Here is a 20,600-nt window from a genome sequence, read left to right on the forward strand (position 1 = left end):
CTTACATAGGGATGTGATACAGTATGAGTAAGAAATTTACTTTGTTAATGAATGTTTACTTGTAATATACATTACTAATTAATAATAATCCTAATTCACCTACTTAAGCTCACTATATTCAGCCAGCAAATGCTCTTAAGCTATATAAGACACGTAGTTGTCTATTCCTTTCTTTGAAAATTTCCAGATGTAAAAATATCAATTTTTTGGCTGCTTAGTTCAGTGTTCTGTTATTACAAGGGCTTCCTTAAGCCCAATTAGCATACCATCAGAATTAAACTGAGTTCATTCTTTTTATTCAAATATTATACTGAACTCAATTGTATGAATTACAACAGACCAGAATTTTCCTCCCAAAACACTTCATATAAAACTGTTAGTCTTTAATGGCTATTTTCTAGAATACAGACATATAAATGTTTCAGTCATTTTCAATATTTTCTATCTAATAAGCCTATTTTTTTCATCTTTTATACTATTCTGACCCAGCTTTCTCCGCATTTTGAAGTAGAAAAGCTGAACTGTCAAGGAAAGGCCGTTTTTTAATCTGTGTGATTGTTTTTAACACACTGGTGATAATCTGACATGCTCTGCTCATGGTCAGCCATGAGCACAAGGCCTTTTAACCTGTTGTGCTTAATCAGTTCTTTCGTACCATACATTTAAAATACTATGTAAATCCTAAAGATCTTACCAAATAGTACTCTCAATTGTAGAATCATATTTCCGATGTGTCAAAATAATAGAATTATATTTCTGCATTTCATCATATTAGACAATCTAAGTTTGGTATCTTCCATAAGAGTAAATTGGATATCTTCAACTGATTCACTAAATTTATTAGATAATATAATAAAGCAAAATCTAAGGACAAGGACACTAATTACTCAATCTAAATATAAGTTCAGAAGTGAGTGTAACTGTACTACATTATTAGATCAAACTATATGAAATTGCCATTATTTGGTAAAATCAGTTAAGAATCAATAGTAAAAAATTATAACAAGAGTAAAAAATTATAACAGTTGTTAATCACTAAATGTATAATCTTCTTCAAATAGATTGGCAGCCCCATGAATTATAAACACAAAGTAATAGGGATATGTATATAGAGATAGTGATTGCTTCTCTAATTTGAAAGGAGTTCTTCAAGTCTAGAAAGTTGTTATTCAATGATATAAATGGCCAAGTAAAAAAAAAGCACTTAAAAAAGCCCTTGACAGTCACTGATATATTATTTCCAAACTGTTTTTTAAACTCTTTTTCACAATAAAGATGTGGAAATTCATTGCATTATACATGATATAACCTTGATATCCTGCGCATCCCACTAATTAAAACTCCAGAAAAATAAAACAGAAGAAATCCTTAAGAAGCTAAATTATAGGGTTAAGTTCATAAAAATACTAATTAAGAAATTATATTTCACCTATCTACCAAGTTACTTTTCAACTGCCACAACAAAAGTTGCTTTTCAATTTCTTTTGGCCTTGGCCTCTTATTCCAAAATATCTTTAATCTCTGTTATTTCCATTGCATTGCACTGCCACTGTCTCGGGTCACCATCTTCATCATCTTTAATACAGATGAATAAAATAATCTCCCTGCTGATATTGCTACGCCAGTTTGTCCTTCAACTCATGTTTCACACTGGTGATTGTAAATCTAACAAAACAGGAATCTGAGAAAAACATTTCCCCTATTCCAAATTCTTTAATTTTCATCACCAACTGAAAAAAAAGAAAAAAAAAACACCGAAGTTATTACCATTCTATGAACCTTCCAAATTTGGCTATAATCTCTCTCAGGCCTCATATCATAAAATTTCATTGTATCCTCTTTTGGTGAAACGTGCCTTGCTTTTTTGTGTCTTCTTGAAAAAAAAAAAAAAAAGCTCTATTCACAACTTGTAATGTCCTTACTATAGCAAAACCAATTTAATTACTCTTCTTGATTCCTGAGACTACTGTTTATACACTTCATCAGTTTCCTGAGTATTCGAGGATCAATAGCAGCATTCTCCATTTATTCTCTTATGTGTAAGATTTTGCAATATTTATTCAAATATTCATAGGAGTTATTCTAGGAGGAACAACTGTGCTCCATTAAAGTCTAATAGTAATATCATACCTTATTCCATTTCTTTGATCAAATGCTGGTATCATTGAGGCTGGGTGTTCTGACATTAAAGCCACTAGTAACTGTAGCACATCATGAATATTTTCATCCTGCATAAATCAACAAAATTGATTTAAAATTTTACTCTGAAGATTGGCTTAAATAATTAAAATAAAAGGCCCATAACATGTCCTACCTCATGCATCGTAAGTAGGTAATTTAATATACTCTGAAGTTCATCTTCCTTGACCCCTCGATCCTAATTTTTAAAAAATATTTTATTACTTTACATCTAAAATTAAAATTTTAATTTAAAAAGATGTCAAAATAATCATTTTAAAAGAAAATAAAAGTAAGTTTAAAATAGTGATATTTTAATTAAAATCTCCACATATTTCACAATTTATAGACTATATTATTTCAAGTTAATTAAGTAAATATTTAGAAAATTATATCAATTTTTAAGTCATTAATATTTGATTGACATTCACTATAAAAAGTTAGCATATTTTGACCATCTAAGTATTCTTATGACTATTTTCTAATCACTCTTTCCTTAAAACAATATAAATGCAAGACTATACAGTATCAATTTTTGGGTACTATCTCACAATTTATTTTTATTTTCACTTTGGTTTCCTCTTAACATTTAAAACATCCTACTACAATAAAATGCATTATGTAAGCCTTCTTCAGTTGGCACACAAATCATTTTCTAGAATAATGGTCAATTATTATAAGAATAAGGGCTCAATTCTTATTCATATGTTCCTTGTCCATTTCTGTCACATCCCTTAATAGGGAAGATTTCAGAGAGCATTTAACCAGAAGTTAGTTAAGTTCAATAAAAGCTAATACTAAGATGTGCAGAATTTTGAAAGCAATTCATGACTTAAAGGTAGCTATTACTAATTTAACAGTAACAATTTTAAAACATGCCAGAAATTCCTTTCTACCCAATATACTGTAATTCTAAATTATATAAAATTATTTTACCTTCAGTATGAGCTGTTTCAGAAAAAGTAGCATAAATGCCCTCAGTGATATAATTTCTTTTTGTGATGGCCGGGGACCATCTAGAACAAAACAGAAAAAAAAAAAGTAAAAATAAAAAATACAAGATATTAAATAAGCTAAATGCAATTATGTTGGGATACTATGGCATTCTTGAATAATTACATGTATCTAAATTACAACATTTATATTAATGTTATACAATTTTAATAATATATGAGTATCCAAAATTTAGCTTTCAAATTTTTGGTAACTTCAAATTATTTACTCAATGTCTGATTTTGTGGAAAAAAGAACTTTTAAAAAAGTTGTAATATATTAATATCCATTTATAAATGTATAATCCCCAACTATTTATATTAATACTTTAATAGTTTTTTGTTTTTATTACATTAATAGGTTTTCCAATATGTCTTCCATTCTCAATTAAATTTGTCTTCATTTAAGGACTCTCTCCATTTTCACCCCACACATTATTTAACAAAGCACAGAAAAAATGACACTCTGTTTTATTGTAATTATCTGCTTTTTAGCCTATTTCTTCTATGGCACTTGCATACAGAAAATATATATTATTGAGGGCATTTAATAAATGCTGTGTCAATAAGTGAAAATGAGCAAAAAATATTAAAATGTGTATAACAGTTCTATCATAATGTACAAATTTTAAAGTAATTTCAAAATATCTATTTTAAAAAATGAAAATATAATATATGTAATATTCATAATATACAATAAAGAATACTTTTAAAAAACGAAGCTGGATTCATAAAAATCCTTTAACATTAAGCCTTTCTTATAGCAACCAGTATTTATCTACTGCTTGACAAGTTTTAAAAGCATAATCCCTTCATGTATAATTTATAGCATCTGCTTATTCACTTAATATTTACATGAAGATTATTACATCTGCAAGCAAGTTATTATCCAAAAAATCCATCCCACCTATTATAATAAAAGAAATATCTTCCCTATTTCCCAGACTGCTCTCCACCTTTTATTGCCCCACTGCTACCAAGATGCACAAAGTACTCTTCTCCTCCTAATGACACTTGGTATTACTTTAAAAAAACTTTTCATTGTAAAATATTGCCAATGTACAGAAAATATACATGAACAACTTAATGAATTATCATCAAATGAACACCTGTATAAACACATCTTTGGTCAATAAATTGAACACTGACAGTAGCCTGACAGGGAAACCCATCAACCATTGGTATGCTGGTAAAGGAATTATATCTGCAGAGTGGAGGGATGAGGTCCTGATTTTGAGCATTTATGTATTTCTGATTTCTATCATATTAATAATAATCTGATTTCAAGTTCAAGATACCAATAGTTTAACGAACAGCTCATAAAATTCCTTAATATTTAACAACTGATTGTGGCCCCATCCTGCCCTGCGTGCCAAAGCCCTCACCATGCTCCAGACCTCAGCTCTGTGCCACATTCCTTTTCCTGATCACATCCCCATTCCATCCCAAAACACACAGATACTGTCTTAGTAATAATGTCCTTATTCTTACTTCTATTTCTGCTACCAATTAATAAAATTGGACCAGTTTTATAACATCTCTGTGCCTTAGGTTTGTTTTCTTCTTTATTGTTAGGATAAGAATAATAATACTGCTTGTCATACGATGTCTTGTGAGGATTAAATGGATCAACATATGTAAAGGAATTAGACTAGTACCAGGCTCATTTTAATCATAAGCACTCAAATGTTAGCAATAATCACTTTTATTGTATACTGCACAATACAAACAGCATGCTGCAAAGAAATATATACATATTTGTGTGCTTTGTGCTTGATATAAATCCATTTCTACAAAATAAAATACAAACCGATTTATCTAACAAATATAAAATTGAATGAAAAAACAAATCCCCAAATAACACTATTTATGTAAAATAGAGAAGATAAACAATAAATTAGTAATACATACATAAATAGCAAAAGAGCAAAGCATAGTAAAAAATAATAAGCACCCAAGTAAAGAAAAGATATAATGTAAAATTTGGGATGGGGTTATTTCTATGACAGGGAATAGAAAAGAGATGTGATCACGCATGAGAATATTCAGGCTCATTGGGAATGTTCTGTTTCTTAAGCTTAGTGATGTTTAAGTGAGGTTCATTTTATATTTATAATTATAACATGTTTACATATTACAATGATATATGTAATTATACCACTTTGTGTTCATGATATATTCAAAATAAAGCTTTGAAACACCTATGTGTGTGCATGAGTAAGCTCATGTTTGTATGAGCAGAGAAAAGGCAGTAGAAAGATATACAAGACTGGTAACATTGGCTACCTGGGAGAGTAGTAACATTTTATTTATAAACCTTTGTATTACTTCACTTGCTACCATAAATACATATTACCTGTCCTATAATATTTTTAATAGATCTCAATGCTTCTACAGTTAACTATATAAATAATAATTTAAGAGACAAAAGTGTTAAGTCATAGTCAAAGCAAAAATATCCTACTTCTCAAGGTGAGTGCCTACACATGAACAGTTCTACGAAAGCTAGTGTGGTGCAAATTATCTTTAGAGTATCCTTAAAAGAAAGCATTTGTTTAAAATGGTATTGAAAAATGCTGTCATTTAGAAAACTACATACTTCAAGTCAGAACCTTATGTTCTACTATATAAAAAAAATTAATTTCAAAGTATTAAAATGTTAAAGTAAAATAATAATTTAAATGACAAAGAAAAATAAATGCTCATTCCACTTTCCTGTCATTTTCATTTAACATATATGTACTGGTTCTCTTCCTTTCCCTCTCTTTGATGTAGCTAGAGCCAGTGAGGCCTCAGGGGCAAGGGTTCTATGGAGGGAGCAGAGGCTCTGGTGATACCCAGGCTCTTACAGAGCCAAAGAGGCAAGTGAGTCTGGAAAGACTTCCAGGGTCAGGCCAAGGAGACAGTAGAGGTCAGGAGGGTGGCCAGTGCCAAAGAAACAACTGGGGCTGAGGAGACAACAAGGGCCATACAGAGTTAAATCTGAGGGTATGGTTACAGATGACTAGCAATGTTAAAGCTGAGAAGGTTATGGAGTGTGTATCAAAACACCGGTTTTACAAAGTAGAATAAGAAAATATATAAATATATTAAAGACAATAGAAGCAAGATTTCTCACTACTGAAGAAGAAAGCTGCAAATTTTAAAAGTTTGAGGCTAGGTTGAGCCATGTGGCTTTGGACTGGAATTGAAGGTACTGCTGAGAACTCATGGTTTTAATATAGATAAATCAGTTGAGATGTACCTATATACATAGATAGAAACATCATTTCCTAGATCTGTCCACTAAGAGTATGTAGAAGCAATGACATTCAAAAACCAAGAAGCACACCTCACATCCAGATCTTGGTTCCTAAAAACCGTATCCACCAAGCAAAGCAGGGCTTCTTGGAAAAATGGCTAATTTCAGGGCTGGGATAATCAAAGTGTAGGACAAGTCAGAAACATCTTGTTTCAGAAAGTAAGAAAGTATTAAAACTTATGGGCATTTGTCCCATAATCCATGTGAAGGGTCCTACTGGCCAAATCTTGAGCATCAAAATAATGATACAACCCAGGAGACAAACAAACCACAGCCCTAGGACTAAATCCATCAGGCCACTTGTTTCTGTAAGTTTCACTAAAACAAGCCAAACCTATTCATATACATGCTATCTGTGGTTATTTCTGCAATACAATGTCAGAGCTGACTATGTGCAACAGAGACCTTATGGCTCCCTGAGCTTAAAACACTATCTGGCCGTTTGCAAAGAAAGTATGCCAACTGTTGATATAACACATTGAATACATACTGATACTGATATAAAAGATGATTGATTGATTGATTGATTGATTGATTGATACATAGATAGACAGAGAGAGAGATAGATAGATAGATAGATAGATAGATAGATAGATAGATAGATAGATAGATAGATAGAGTGGAGGGGTAAAACAAGTTCTTCCTCACAGTAGATATGACAACTAAATGTCTTAGAAAACATCATCATTTGTCAGTCACCACAATAAAGATAATTTCTAGTAAGAATCATCAACGAACTAAAACAAGTAAACCTGGTTGAAGAACAGGTTATTTATATAGTTTCAATGTATTTCTCCACCAAATACTTATTAATTACCAAAGAGAAGGGAGTGATTTTATAATGAAGAAACCTGGAAGATAATACCTTAATCAAATGTTTAAAGTTAACATCACTTGGAAAAGGACAACTCAACATCATGTGCCTCCTTGACACAATACAAGGAGACAGATACAATATGACTTCTGTAATTTCTTGTAAAAATGAAAAACCTGAATCATCATGGAAAAATAGAAAATTCAAATTTAAGGTTATCCAAAAAAAACAACTGGTCTGTATTCTTCAAAAATGTCAAGGTCCTGAAAGACAAGGAAATACTAAAAAACTATTCTACATTGAAGAATATTAAAAGTAAGAATGCAACTAAGCACAACATATGATCCTCAACAGACTTAGGGCAAAATAATTTTTTTCCTGGAAAGGACATTATTATTGTAATTAGTGAAATTTGAATGGGGTCTGTGAATTGGATGATAATATTATATTAATGCTAACTTACTGATATTAATGGGTATCCTCTGGTTATTTAACAAAGTGCCTTTACCTTTCAGGAAATACACAATATTTAGAGGTGAGAGGGTATCATGTCTACAATTTATTATCAACTGATTCAGAAAAGAATATGTGTATGTATCTGCAGGTGTGCTTATATATACATAAAAAGAGAGCATGAGAGAATAGTAAAGGCTAAAGTGGTAAGATATAAAATACTGAGAATCTGGTGAGGGACATATAAAAATTCTTTGTGCAATGCTTACAACTTTGTAACTTTTCTGTAAATCAGAAATTAATATTTTAAGGCAAAAATTATTATGTGTGAATATAAGATCTGTTTAGAGCAAACGCTATCATAGTGTAGCATTTAAGAACTAGGTCTCTGAGTCAGATGGGTATGATTTAAATTTTGGTGCTGGTGGGTTTGTACCAACTTTCAGTTTCCTAATCTTTAAAATGAGGATGATATCCAAAAAAAAGTTATATATAGATGCAGTCTTATGTATGTATATGAATATGTCTATAATTACTATATATATTATTAAATTAATATGCAGAGTGCTTGGCAGAAAAATCCAATAAATATTAGGCATTACCAACTTAAAAGCAATGGAAGAGGCCATAAAAGGACAAAATAACAGATCTGAGTATAATTAACTTCTAAAGCCCCATTAATAAAATAAAAAGACATAATAAAAGTAAGCTTACATAAATATTAAAATAGTAAAATGGGAGGCCGAGTTGGGCGGATCACGAGGTCAGGAGATCGAGACCATTCTGGCTAACATGGTGAAACCCCGTCTCTACTAAAAATATGAAAAAAATTAGCCGGGCATGGTGGTGGGCGCCCGTAGTCTGAGCTACTCAGGAGGCTGAGGCAGGAGAATGGCGTGAACCCAGGAGGTGGAGCTTGCAGTGAGCCGAGACTGCGCCACTGCACTCCAGCTGGGTGACAGAGCAAGACTCCGTTTCAAAAAAAAAAAAAAAAGAAACACGATCCAAATATATGCTGCTTATAGGAAACACACTTTAGCCCCTGCACTCCAGCCTGGGTGACAGAGCGAGACTCTGTCTCAAAAAAAAGAAAAAAGAAAAAAATTGGAAAGTGCTACTTTTCCTTATCAATGGGATTATTACAAAACTATAATATTCAATGCTATTGTGAGCACACAAAAGGAAGTACTCTAACATACTACTGGCAAAACTGTAAAATAATATGACATTCCTGAAAAAAATTTAAAACATTTGTCATTAGCCCCTTTCTCAGTAATTTTAAACAAATCAAAGATGCAGGTAAACACATATATAAATGAGAGAATTCTCTAATATTTACGAATCAAAACTTTAGAAACAATGTAAATGGTACATCCCATTACTACATTAAGCTGAGAAAAGAACAAGATAGAAAAATTGAGAAAATCTCCATTTATAATTAGAAAGTTTAAATATTTTCATATATGTATGCAATGAGAAACACTGGAAGAAAACATGACAAAATCATATCAGTAATTATTCTTGGGGTTTGGGTCATAAATATATTTTTTCTTCTGTATTATTTTATTTTCTATATTTTTTGTATAATTAGAAAAACTTGTTATATTTTCAAAACAAAAAAGAAATCACAGTGAAGAATTAAATTAGTTTCCACTATAGTCAGAACAAAGGATAAATTTGGAAAAAAAAATATTTTAAAAAGTAGCAATCTGAAAATGTCGAAAGCAACTGATGTATTAGAACACACCAGTTACAACCAATATGATTCATCCGTTTTTAATATTATGAATGTATTTTCCTGAATGAAAAAAGCATATAGGCTAAAATAAAGACTACTGTTGCTTTTTATCTGATTTTATTCCAAAATAATTTAATATTGAAAAGCCCTAAACTTCTTCACCACAAACAATTCTCAATATGCCAGTTTGCTACATAAGTAAGAAAACATCTCAGTGATTTCACAGTCATGTACACTGCTCACTGTAACAGTACTCAGAATACAGAATAATCATAGGCAAATGTAAATACAGTGGAAGTGTTATACATACCTAATCCTTTAGGTGTAATGCCACTACTGTCAGCAGGATTAATAACCCAGTAGTAATATTTTAAGGTGTGCATTAGCTGTAATACTGTTCCTACTCTGCGTATGGTCGTGTAGATGGTAGCAGTTCCAATAAATTCAGCAGACAAATATGTGTATAGGGAAAGTTGAACCTAATACAGAATATTAACAAGTCATCAAAATGAATTTAAAATGCCTCAGGTGCTTATATTATAAATATACATTCAGTTTTAATTTAAATGCGAATTAGTAAAGGTCAAGAGATGACCATTTATTAGGAGGTTAAAAATAACTTTCTTCTTCAATATTATTTATATTTAAAAATATATAATCTGCAATTAACATATTCTAATAAGCTTATTATAATAAAGGTAGTCTAATAGCTGTGGCAATTAAATAATTTTAAAATGATTTAATAATTTATTGAAATTAATCTGGTAAAAAGATTAAAATATTTTAAAAGTCAACTAAAGCTCTTAAAATACATTTCAGTAGCTTTCAGTGTATAAATTTCTTCATAGCAACAGAACATCAGTCAGCTAAAGCATATCTGAAAACATATATATTTTTGTCATATATCCTAAAAGTTCATGCAATTTCAAATTCTCCTCACCTATGGCCATAATATATAGTTCGCTTTCACAATCTGACCATGTGAGCATAGAGATGGAATGTCAGACATCTTGCTTAGAAGAGTTCTCAAAATTCAGATTTGGGCTTAGGCAATAATTAGTAACTTGGTGAGATATTTTTAAACTGTAAAAGATAGCTCAAAATCAAAAAATCCCTCATTATTGATTTCAACTAGGAATAAATCCTTATATATAAAATAATAAGAATTTTCTGTTATTATCTGGAAAAATACTTACTTCATGTATATATTTATTTTTAAATTAGTATTATTTACATGTCATGATATAAATTCTGCCTTCAAAATGAAAGCAATTTTCCAGCAAAATGATTACAGTCATAATACAATTAGTTATCTGTTCTCTTTCCTCATCTTTCAAAAATTGGTATAGCTAATTCTCTTCATTGGAAAAGTATGTATCACATCTAAAGATGTTAGAATGCAGTGTTACACAAAGATTATTTTTTACCTATAGTTTCATTTATTTTACTACTTATAAATATTTTGATTTCCTGATACTGCCTAACACAATTGCCGCAGATTAACTATAAAATAAGCTAAAATGTTTAAATGTTTTCCACTGGATACTTTAGATCCAGCAACTATAATGTATAACATTGCACTAAAACAAACTGAGTAAGTATAAAATTCATACCTTTGCAGGTGTATGTATCCAGATGGCTGGGTTAAATAAAATGTGATCACAAAGCTGCTTCAGCAAAGGTGCTCCATGAGATAAACCATCAAGGTATTTTGCAAAAGACAAAAATTGCTCCAAGACAGCTCTAGTTATATGAACTCTTGATGACTAAGAAAGAAAACAGAAATTCTAGCTAGAAATATCCAGAATATCAAAATGTGTAATTTCTGACTTAGCATAAGCACACACGAATTTTTCATATACTATCCCCAAGAAATATAAAATAAACATTTATATTTTCTTTGCCATTAAAATATAATTTTTTAAAATATCTAAAATTTTAGCTATTTCTTTGAGTGATAGCTTGTTATTTGAAGTCCGATCTAAGACAATTATAGATAAATAATTCAAGTTAAATAATGCTACTATTAGATAAAGCTAAGGAAATGAAATATTATAAATGTCGTTTCATTTTTTATAAAAATTGACCTACAAGAAGAGATCTTAGACATAGAAATAAAAAGTGATAGTGTTTAAAATATGTAAAAATACTGCTTAAAATATTATTTCCTTGATCTTCTCTTCTCCCATAAATATCCTATCTTTGGATGATATACTATGCTTTCATAGCTTCATACAACACTATGTCTATGCTGAGTACTCGCTTCAAGAATTTTCAATGGCTACCACCATGTACCTATTACCAATGGTATTTAAACAACAGACTCTCCAAAATTGAAACCAAACCTTAAAGCTGAACCATCTCATACAGTAGCCAGAAGCCCTATGTGGCGGTTGAGCTGCTGGAATGTTGCAATTGAAAGTGAGATGTGTTGTAAGTATGAAAAAAACTGGGTTTTTCCAGCTCAGAATATTTTTAAAAATCATATTTTCTTATTGAATAGATGTTGAAATAATATTTTGCATATTATCAAAATAAAACACTAGGCTATATACATTATTAAAATTAATACCACCTGTAATTTTTTACTAGAAAATATTAAATTGCACCCGAGGCTTGAATTGTATTTTAATTGGACAATGCTATCCTAGAATACTATCTCAGATAAAAATGCTATAATATTAAAAAATGATTTTCATAAAAACTGGTAATTCAAACTCAAACATCAAAAAATACATCTTCCTACACAAATCTTTTCTTCCTCATCTAGTGATACTATTTTGTAGTATCACTATCCTTTCAGTCATAGGGTAAAGAATCACCTACCACTCAGTCCTAAAGCACACATCACACAACACATCTTTCCTCCCTTTTCTTCACTGACTGAAGTCTGAATATCAGTTTAAGATGATCTAAGTTTAAAAGGGATGAAATTTTCTTACCAAGTTTACCTCCCATATGATTTAGCTACATTTCTCATGTTCATAATAAGGACAACGCAATAAATCTGACTTAAGCACATCATGAATTTTCACACTTCCACATAAAAGGTCACAAACTAAAATGATTGCAAATAGCTAACAACAATGTGTAAACTACAGTAGGAGACAGTAAAGAGTGGTGAAGATCAAAACTAAACCTCTTTGTTGAGTCCTACAGAATATTACTGTGGACCAATTTCACCCACAAGACACGTTTGCTTCCTCTGCTTTACCATCTTGCTCCGCCAGTTTGTAACACCTCTGCATACATTTCCTTTACCTTAAAGGTAGAGTTCAAGACTTTTAGTCGTTTAGAAAACATACATGTTGATTACTCACTATTAGTCAAGTACGCTCCCTGGCATTGTCAAAAAAGCAGCTAACAAAATTGAAGAAAAAACTCTGCCTCACAGAACATATTCTAAGAGATGATAAGGCAGGAACACATAGTAAATAAAATAAAAAGGTAAAATATGTAACATGTTAGAGGTTACTAAGTCATGGAAGAAACTATGGTGCAGATAAAACATTTGTAGAAGGATGGTTAACAGGTTTTACTAAGAAGGGGGCATTTAATTGGTTCAAATTATTATAAGGTTAAAAATGATCTCACATTAATAGAATAATGTGTCTGACAAAATTACCAGTGGTGCTTGCATAAGCAATAACCTACAAAATTCAAATCAAAACTTAGTACATAATTTTCAATGAAATTCAAATCAAAACTTAGTACATAATTTTCAATGAAAATTTTACAAAAGATGGTGGAAATGATCTAAATAAACAGCTGAGTTAATAAAGGAGGGGAACCAAAACAAACATTTGAGTTTAAAAAGTAGAGTGGGTAATCATATTTAAAGGAATATCAATGAAAATAATACAGTACTTTGTGAGGGAATAAGATTAAAATAAGAGATTACTAATTATTTAAAACTGTAGCCAGCTCCTTCACTAATTACAATTTCACATAGCTTATCTTATACATTCTATTTTTATTCAGTAGTAATGATTTCAAGAATATGATCTAATACATTGTACTCTTACACGTAAAACTCTAAAATAGAATACAGTCATATCCTGTTACTAAACATGCTATGTGACCAGACTGTAGCTCATAAAAATTATTCACCATGTCCTTATAAAGAACATTAACCTGTATTATAAAATCAGGCTGACCATTATAAACATATCCACTTGATGAATTCACAATATAAAAACAAGTTTGGAACTTGGACCATGATATTAAAAGGTATACTAGAAGCACCACAAGGCCTTCCACATAACTTAAAAAAAAAAAAGGCCTGTTGTTTTCGCATACCAATTAATGCTGTTGGGTAGCAGATTTGCATTCTAAAATTATTCTTTAGAAAATATTTTTCTAAAATTGTGTATTTTAATTTTCCTACTCAAAATCCTACTATTCTGGATTGTAAATAGTATATAAATGTATAAATGAATATTCTCTTCAACCGCATGTTACCGTTACCTCTTAGTAGTACTTATTCCTTCTTCCTTGTATTATTGTTAGTGTAAAATAAATCTCTTTCCTAATATAAGAAAGATATTATCTTATTCATCTTTTATCCTCCTGATCCCTATCCTAATTTCTCAGGAAACATTTAACTGAATTAATGTCATATTCAAAAACAGAGTAAGAATAGAATAGGTAGGAAAAAATGCAGCCTAGGAAAAAAAGAAAGAAGATCTCTAACTCTGTTTTTAAAAGTATTTCCTTTGATTAACAGTTTTAAAATATTTTTATATTTTGGTATTTGTTTTCATTTTCTCAAGTAAAGCTATTTTAAAAGAAGATCTATACTTGGATAATTTATAGTTATAAATCTGTAACCTTTAGATGGAAATACAATTTAAATCTCATAGAAAATGTAAGTTCTGGAATTTGATCCATATATTACTTTTATGTGGTGGCAGAACACACAATTTTTAAGAAGTACTATATGTAACATGGCTAACCATATTTAGAAATAATATCTGAGAAGTTATAAAATCACTGCATTATAGCATCCACTCCAGAATTTTAAACCAAATAGGAGCACTGGAGGTTACAAAGAGAAACTTCTATTCAATAAAGAGAGATTGTTCCAACATTTAGATTAGCCCATAACAGAACAGGTTATCAGAAATGTTCATTTTTATTGTAGAAACCATTACACATACACACACATATACATATAATGTGTATGAGTATATATTCAATAAATTGTGTAAAACTATTGTAATTGTAGAGGTACATCATAAAGTAGTCTATTATCCATTCTGCTTCTCCCAGGACTTCAAGGTTTTGCTCCAAATAGCCTAATCCAACCAGATTAATCATTTGTTGTTGTTTTGGTAGGGAGTGATAAGGGAGTGTAGCAAGCAATGATTAGCTCAGAGACTTGGTATCAAAGTTTAGCATTCTCATAGCAACAACTGGTTCAATGGTAGGCCAACCAAGCTCTAAGCTAACCAATCAAATTGGAGAGAAGAAACTTGCTCAGTAATTGACAGAAAGGAGCTCACTTTCTTCACCTGGATGTGAAGGTATACAGCACCAGTTCTCTCTGGCAGCACTGTGACCTCAAACAGTATCAGCTTTAGCATAAAATCAACACTGTAGCTGGTACAGTAGAGATATAGACAAAACCTGAGTCTCTAATGACATTATTGAGACTCAGATAACCCAGCCCTGAAAGACAACTTACTGTTTGCTGCTTTTCCAACCTTTTGCTGCCTTTCCAACCTTCCCTGTCCTATTCTCATGCTTGGGATGCTCTGTTGCCTACTGTCATGCTTCGGATGCTCTGTTGCCTACTGGTTTCCAGTTGGGTTTGACTAATTGAAGACATTACCAAGAAATTAAAGGACAGAAAGAAAACGAATTTGGGTATATATTTTCCAGATTTTACCCCTTCAGTACACTTACACTATACTCCTTTCTTGAAGACCACACTCCCATCAGGTACCCTTCCCCTAATAGCGACAACAACTTTCTCTTGGGGTTATACTAAACACTTATTTCCCTCATCTCTTCAAATCTTGCCAAGCTACCTGTTTACAACTTTTTAAATACCCTTTCATTAAACTCTTCTCAAAAACATAGGTTGAGTATGCCATCTGTTTCTTGCCAATAATATAACTGACAAGCCATCTAACACTAGACTTTCAGTTACATTAGTTAGTATATTTTCTTAATGTTTAAGATACTTTGAATCAAATTTTCTACTAACCACAATCAAAAATATCCTATTGAATCACTGGATAACCTCTAAGTTTTCCACCAGATCATATTTTGGCAAAACAAAACAAAAACACCTTAAAATTTTTTGCGGAACAGTAAAATTTTTATTAATAAAAAAGCCTCTCACATACTATCTTCCTAAGATATCTTCTATGACAAGGAGATATAAAAGCTAAGTTGCAGTTAATCCGTAACCTGTTATCAGTTAAGCAATTAAAAAATGAAAATTCTATTACTATACTATTAATACTAACCTTACCACTGATTATTTAAAAACAACACAATGTGAGCATTTCTCTAAGAAAGGTAAAAGAGCTACTCTTTCTTAGGTAATCAGACAAGCACGCAAGGACTTTTCATATACTCAATTCAACAACTATTTACTGAGCCAAGCGCTGTTCTAGGTGCTGAAGATATAACAATAAGGGGAGACAAAAATACATATACATTGCCCCTGCTTCATGAATCCTACATTCTAGCAAAAGGAGGCAGAAAATTAGTAAAAAACATAAAACATGCCAGAATGGTGCTACAAATTAGCAGTGTACGTAAACACTGATGGTTACGGAAGGACTACTAATTTATTTAGAATGATCAGAGAATATTTCTGTGGTAAGGCATCATATAAGCAAAATCCTGAACGAAGCATACAACCAAATTCTGTGAGTATCTGAAGAAAGAGTGATGGAAACAATGGGGGAAGTAAATGCAAAAGTCCTTGGGTAAATGCTTACCATTTTATTAGTTTCTAAGGAAAAGGCAAAAAGACCTTGCCTAAAACCGAGAAAGCAAGAAGAGTGGGAAGAGATGATATGAGGTATAAGGCTTATGACTTCATTATGAGAAGGATGAAGACTTGAATAAGACTGGGCACATTGTAGGACAACTAGTCTAACTGCAAGTGAAAAATGGACTGTAGGTAACCAATGGTAAAGGATGATCATGGTTTGAACTAAGATGATATCAACAGACATGGTAAGGAGTTGAGAAGTAAGGAAGTAGTAATTGATTCTGGATAGGTTTTGACAGTAAGATAACATAATTTCCTGAGAGTTTGGACCTAGAGTGCAAAAAAAAGTAGAGTTGAAAAGAATTAACTTTTTGGTTTCAACTACTTGTTGAATGGTAATGCCACTAAATAAGATAAAGGACTCTCAAGGATGAAACATGTGTGAGAAAAATAAGTTTGGATAATTTAGTCAAGAAGATTACTAGAAATCCAAGTGGAACTAAAAGTAGGAGAAACAATTGAGGCAATTAGTATTTACAGGATTATGGAAGCTGCAGAAGTAGATAATCTCAATTAGAGTAAGGTACTGTGTAGATGGAAAAGTGAAACGCTTTCCAGGATTAATCACTAGGACAGAACACTCATGAGAATTCAGAAAGACGAAGCAGAACTAATGAAAGAGAATAAGTAAGGAAAAAACAAAGAAAGCCACCACAAAACACAATACAATAAAGCATTTCAAGAAGGAAAGAATGTTCAACTGAAATATTCACAGGCCAAATAAGATAAGGACTGAGAAATAATCACAGGACAGATTATGAAGGCCACTGGTGACAAAGACATGAGCTATCTTAAAGGGCATGTAAAAATGAAAGCCAGTTTGGAAGAGGAGTAGATTTAGGAGTAAACGAGAGTCCAGGAATATAAGGAAGGTTTAAAATCTGAAAAATAATCAATGTAATTCACTAAATTAAGAAAAATGAAGTGAAATCATAATCATCTCAAATACTGTAGAAAAGGTGTTTGATAAAATCCTGTTTATAATAAAGAAAACTCAAATCTACAAAAAGTAATCTATTAAAAATATCATACTTACTGGCTAATTATTAAAAGCATTGCCCATGAGATCAGGAATAAGACAGGGATGGCCACTATGACAACTTTTATTCAACACTGTGCTGGCAGTTTTTAGGTGGTATAACAAGGCAAGGAAAAAAATAAAAAAAATTAAACATTAGAAAGGAAAAAAAACAAAACTATCATTCTCTGATGTTGTTGTTGTCTACAAAAATTTTTCTGAAAAAATCTACAAATGACTAGATTTAATAGAGGAATAGAAAGACTGATATATAAAAGTTCAATGTAAATATCAATTATAATTCTATGTACCAGTAACAAATTAAAAATCAAAACTTTTAATTGCTTCTTGGCCTTTTGGGTAAGATCAAGTGTAAAACATTAAAATTTTAAGGGCATCAAATAATATCAAGTATCTGGAAATAAATCCATCAAAAAGACAGAAACTGGGCCGGGCGCGGTGGCTCAAGCCTGTAATCCCAGCACTTAGGGAGGCGGAGACGGGCGGATCAGGACGTCAGGAGATCAAGACCATCCTGGCTAACACGGTGAAACCCCGTCTCTATTAAAAAATACAAAAAACTAGTTGGGCAAGGTGGCAGGCGCCTGTAGTCCCAGCTACTAGGGAGGCTGAGGCAGGAGAATGGCATAAACCCGGGAGGCGGAGCTTGCTGTGAGCTGAGATCCGGCCACCGCACTCCAGCCTGGGCGACAGAGCCAGACTCCGTCTCAAAAAAAAAAACAAAAACAAAAACAAAAAAAAAAAGACAGAAACTGTTCCATACAGAAAAGTACAAAAGAAAATCTCAATAAAAGAACATATCAAGTATATGACCTGAAAGATTCAATATAGGAAAGATGTCAATATAATACAATAAAAATCCTCATGTTTTTTGGTGGAAGTTGGTAAGCTGATATATATGGAAATGCAAAGACCCAAAAATAGTCAAGGCAGTCTTCAAGAACAACAGTAAAGCTAGATGACATACTCTTAAATATCAGGCCATATTAAAAAAACTATACAAATTAAAATACTGTTGTACTGTCTGAAACACACAAAAAAATCCCAGTCATACATAGTCATCTGATTTATGGCAAAGATTAGACTGCAGTGAGGTAGGAAATCATCTTTTCAAAAAATGGTACTGGGCCAGCTAGATGATATATATGGGGGAAAAAAAGAACCTTGACCCTTATACTCATACCATATATAAAATTCAATTCCAGATAGCTTATAGATCTAAATATGAAAGATAAAACAAAATTTTGAGAAGAAAACAGAATAATCTTATGGCTTCAGGATATGGGTCTAAAATGAACTGGTCATAAAAGAAACTGAAAATGTAATCTATATTAAAACTAGTAACTTCTGTTTTCAAAAATCACCATTAAGAGAGTGAAAAGGGAAGCCAAAGAAGAAGAGATAATTTGCAGTGTATATCCAATGAAGTGATTACATCCAAAATATATGTATGATTTCTACAAATAAGTAACAAAATGACAGACAACCCAAATGAAAATGTCACTCTGAAGCGGTATTTAACAAAAGAAGATATCCAAAAGTAAAATAAATATATGCTCAACTTGATTGTCATCAGGGAAATGAAAATTAATGTGATCCAAAGAATAGAGGAATATATTTGCTAAACATCCATCTATTAAGGGACTAGTATCCAGAATATTTAAAAAACTCCTACAAATCAATAATAAAAAGACACATATCACAATTATTAAATGGGCAAAAGAGCTAAAGATATTTCTTCAAAGAACATATATCAATAAATAGCTAATAAGCACATGAAAATAGACAACAAGCATATGGAAAGATATTCAGCACCACTATTCATTCCAAAAATGCAAATTTAAAATTGATAAGCCATTTCACACCCAGTAGGAGGGCCAGAATCAAAAAGAGACATACAAAATAAGAGTTGGTAAGGATGTGGAAAAACTGGAACTCTTAAATATGGTTGGTAGGATGTAAAATGATGAAGTCATTTTGAAAAACATCAGTAGTTTCTCAAATAGTTAAACATAGGACCCAGCAAATCAACTACTAGGTATCTACTGAACAGAAATAAAAACATATGCCCACATATAACCTAGTACATGAACAGCTTTATTCATACAGCCAAAAGACAGAAACAACACAAATGTGTATCAACTGATGAATGGAGAAGCAAAATGTATATACACATCTAATGGAATATTATTTAGCTATAAAAAAGAATGAAGTTGTAAAATATGCTATAACATGGATGCACACTGAAAACATTATGCTAAGCAAAATGGACCAAATACAAAATGACAAATACTGTATGATCCCACTTCCGTGAAATATTTAGAATAAGCAATTCATAAAGCCAAAAAGTGAATTATGGGTTGACTCAGGGCGGGAATCATGAAGACACAGAGGGAAAGTTGGTAAAGGAAATGATTACCAAAGAAGATAAAAGATTAATTTTCTATAATTATATATGAAAATGTCTAATTTTATTCAAAATCTAGGAAAAGTGCAAATTAAAACTACAATGAAATAGTATTTTGCATCCACTAAATTGACATTATAAGATGTGAAATATTAACATACATTTTTATTTCAAGGCTTTTACAAATATTTCTAACTATAAGCTAAGTTTTAAGTAAAAGAATGTTTACTTTATAATTTTCTGATACATTCTCAGTAAACAAATGAAAGCATATTTAAAGGGGTAAGTCTTCACAGAAATCCTGTCACACACTAATCTTACAAAGGCATTTCATATGTTATCAAATTCATGTTAAATGTAGCTTATCATACATCTTCTAAACAATTATTATAAACTAGATATAGAAAAAGAGTATTCTATCATTTTAAAAAATAAGTCAAAGAGCCTTAAGTTCTGAATAACGTTACGGAAAAAATCATCTCAATAAAGAAATGCTGCCAATGATCAATCTACTTAACAATCTACCACTCTTCAATCATTAATCCTTAAAGAAAGGTCAACACTTTTTTCAAAGAAAAGACATGTTATATACAAAATACGTATAAAGACATGTAATAAATAAAATATAGCATATTTTAGAACCTGATTCTTTTTGTGACTAAATAA

At 31.2% G+C, this 20,600-nt stretch overlaps 1 protein-coding gene across 2 annotated transcripts in view; it reads right to left on the reverse strand.

The window, feature by feature from the left end:
- NBEA (neurobeachin) overlaps nucleotides 1-20,600 on the reverse strand; it is a 743,995-nt gene that overhangs the window by 570,236 nt on the left and 153,159 nt on the right. For both annotated transcript variants that reach the window (XM_023208811.1, XM_023208812.1), the window contains exons 12-16: nucleotides 11,090-11,242; nucleotides 9,787-9,955; nucleotides 3,115-3,194; nucleotides 2,315-2,377; nucleotides 2,131-2,228 (exon numbers count right to left, since the gene is read on the reverse strand). In XM_023208811.1, coding sequence (XP_023064579.1) covers nucleotides 2,131-2,228; nucleotides 2,315-2,377; nucleotides 3,115-3,194; nucleotides 9,787-9,955; nucleotides 11,090-11,242 — 563 coding nt within the window. The remainder of the gene's footprint in view (nucleotides 1-2,130; nucleotides 2,229-2,314; nucleotides 2,378-3,114; nucleotides 3,195-9,786; nucleotides 9,956-11,089; nucleotides 11,243-20,600) is intronic.

This window comes from Piliocolobus tephrosceles, chromosome X, assembly GCF_002776525.5.
Source record: "Piliocolobus tephrosceles isolate RC106 chromosome X, ASM277652v3, whole genome shotgun sequence".
Lineage (NCBI taxonomy): Eukaryota > Metazoa > Chordata > Mammalia > Primates > Cercopithecidae > Piliocolobus > Piliocolobus tephrosceles.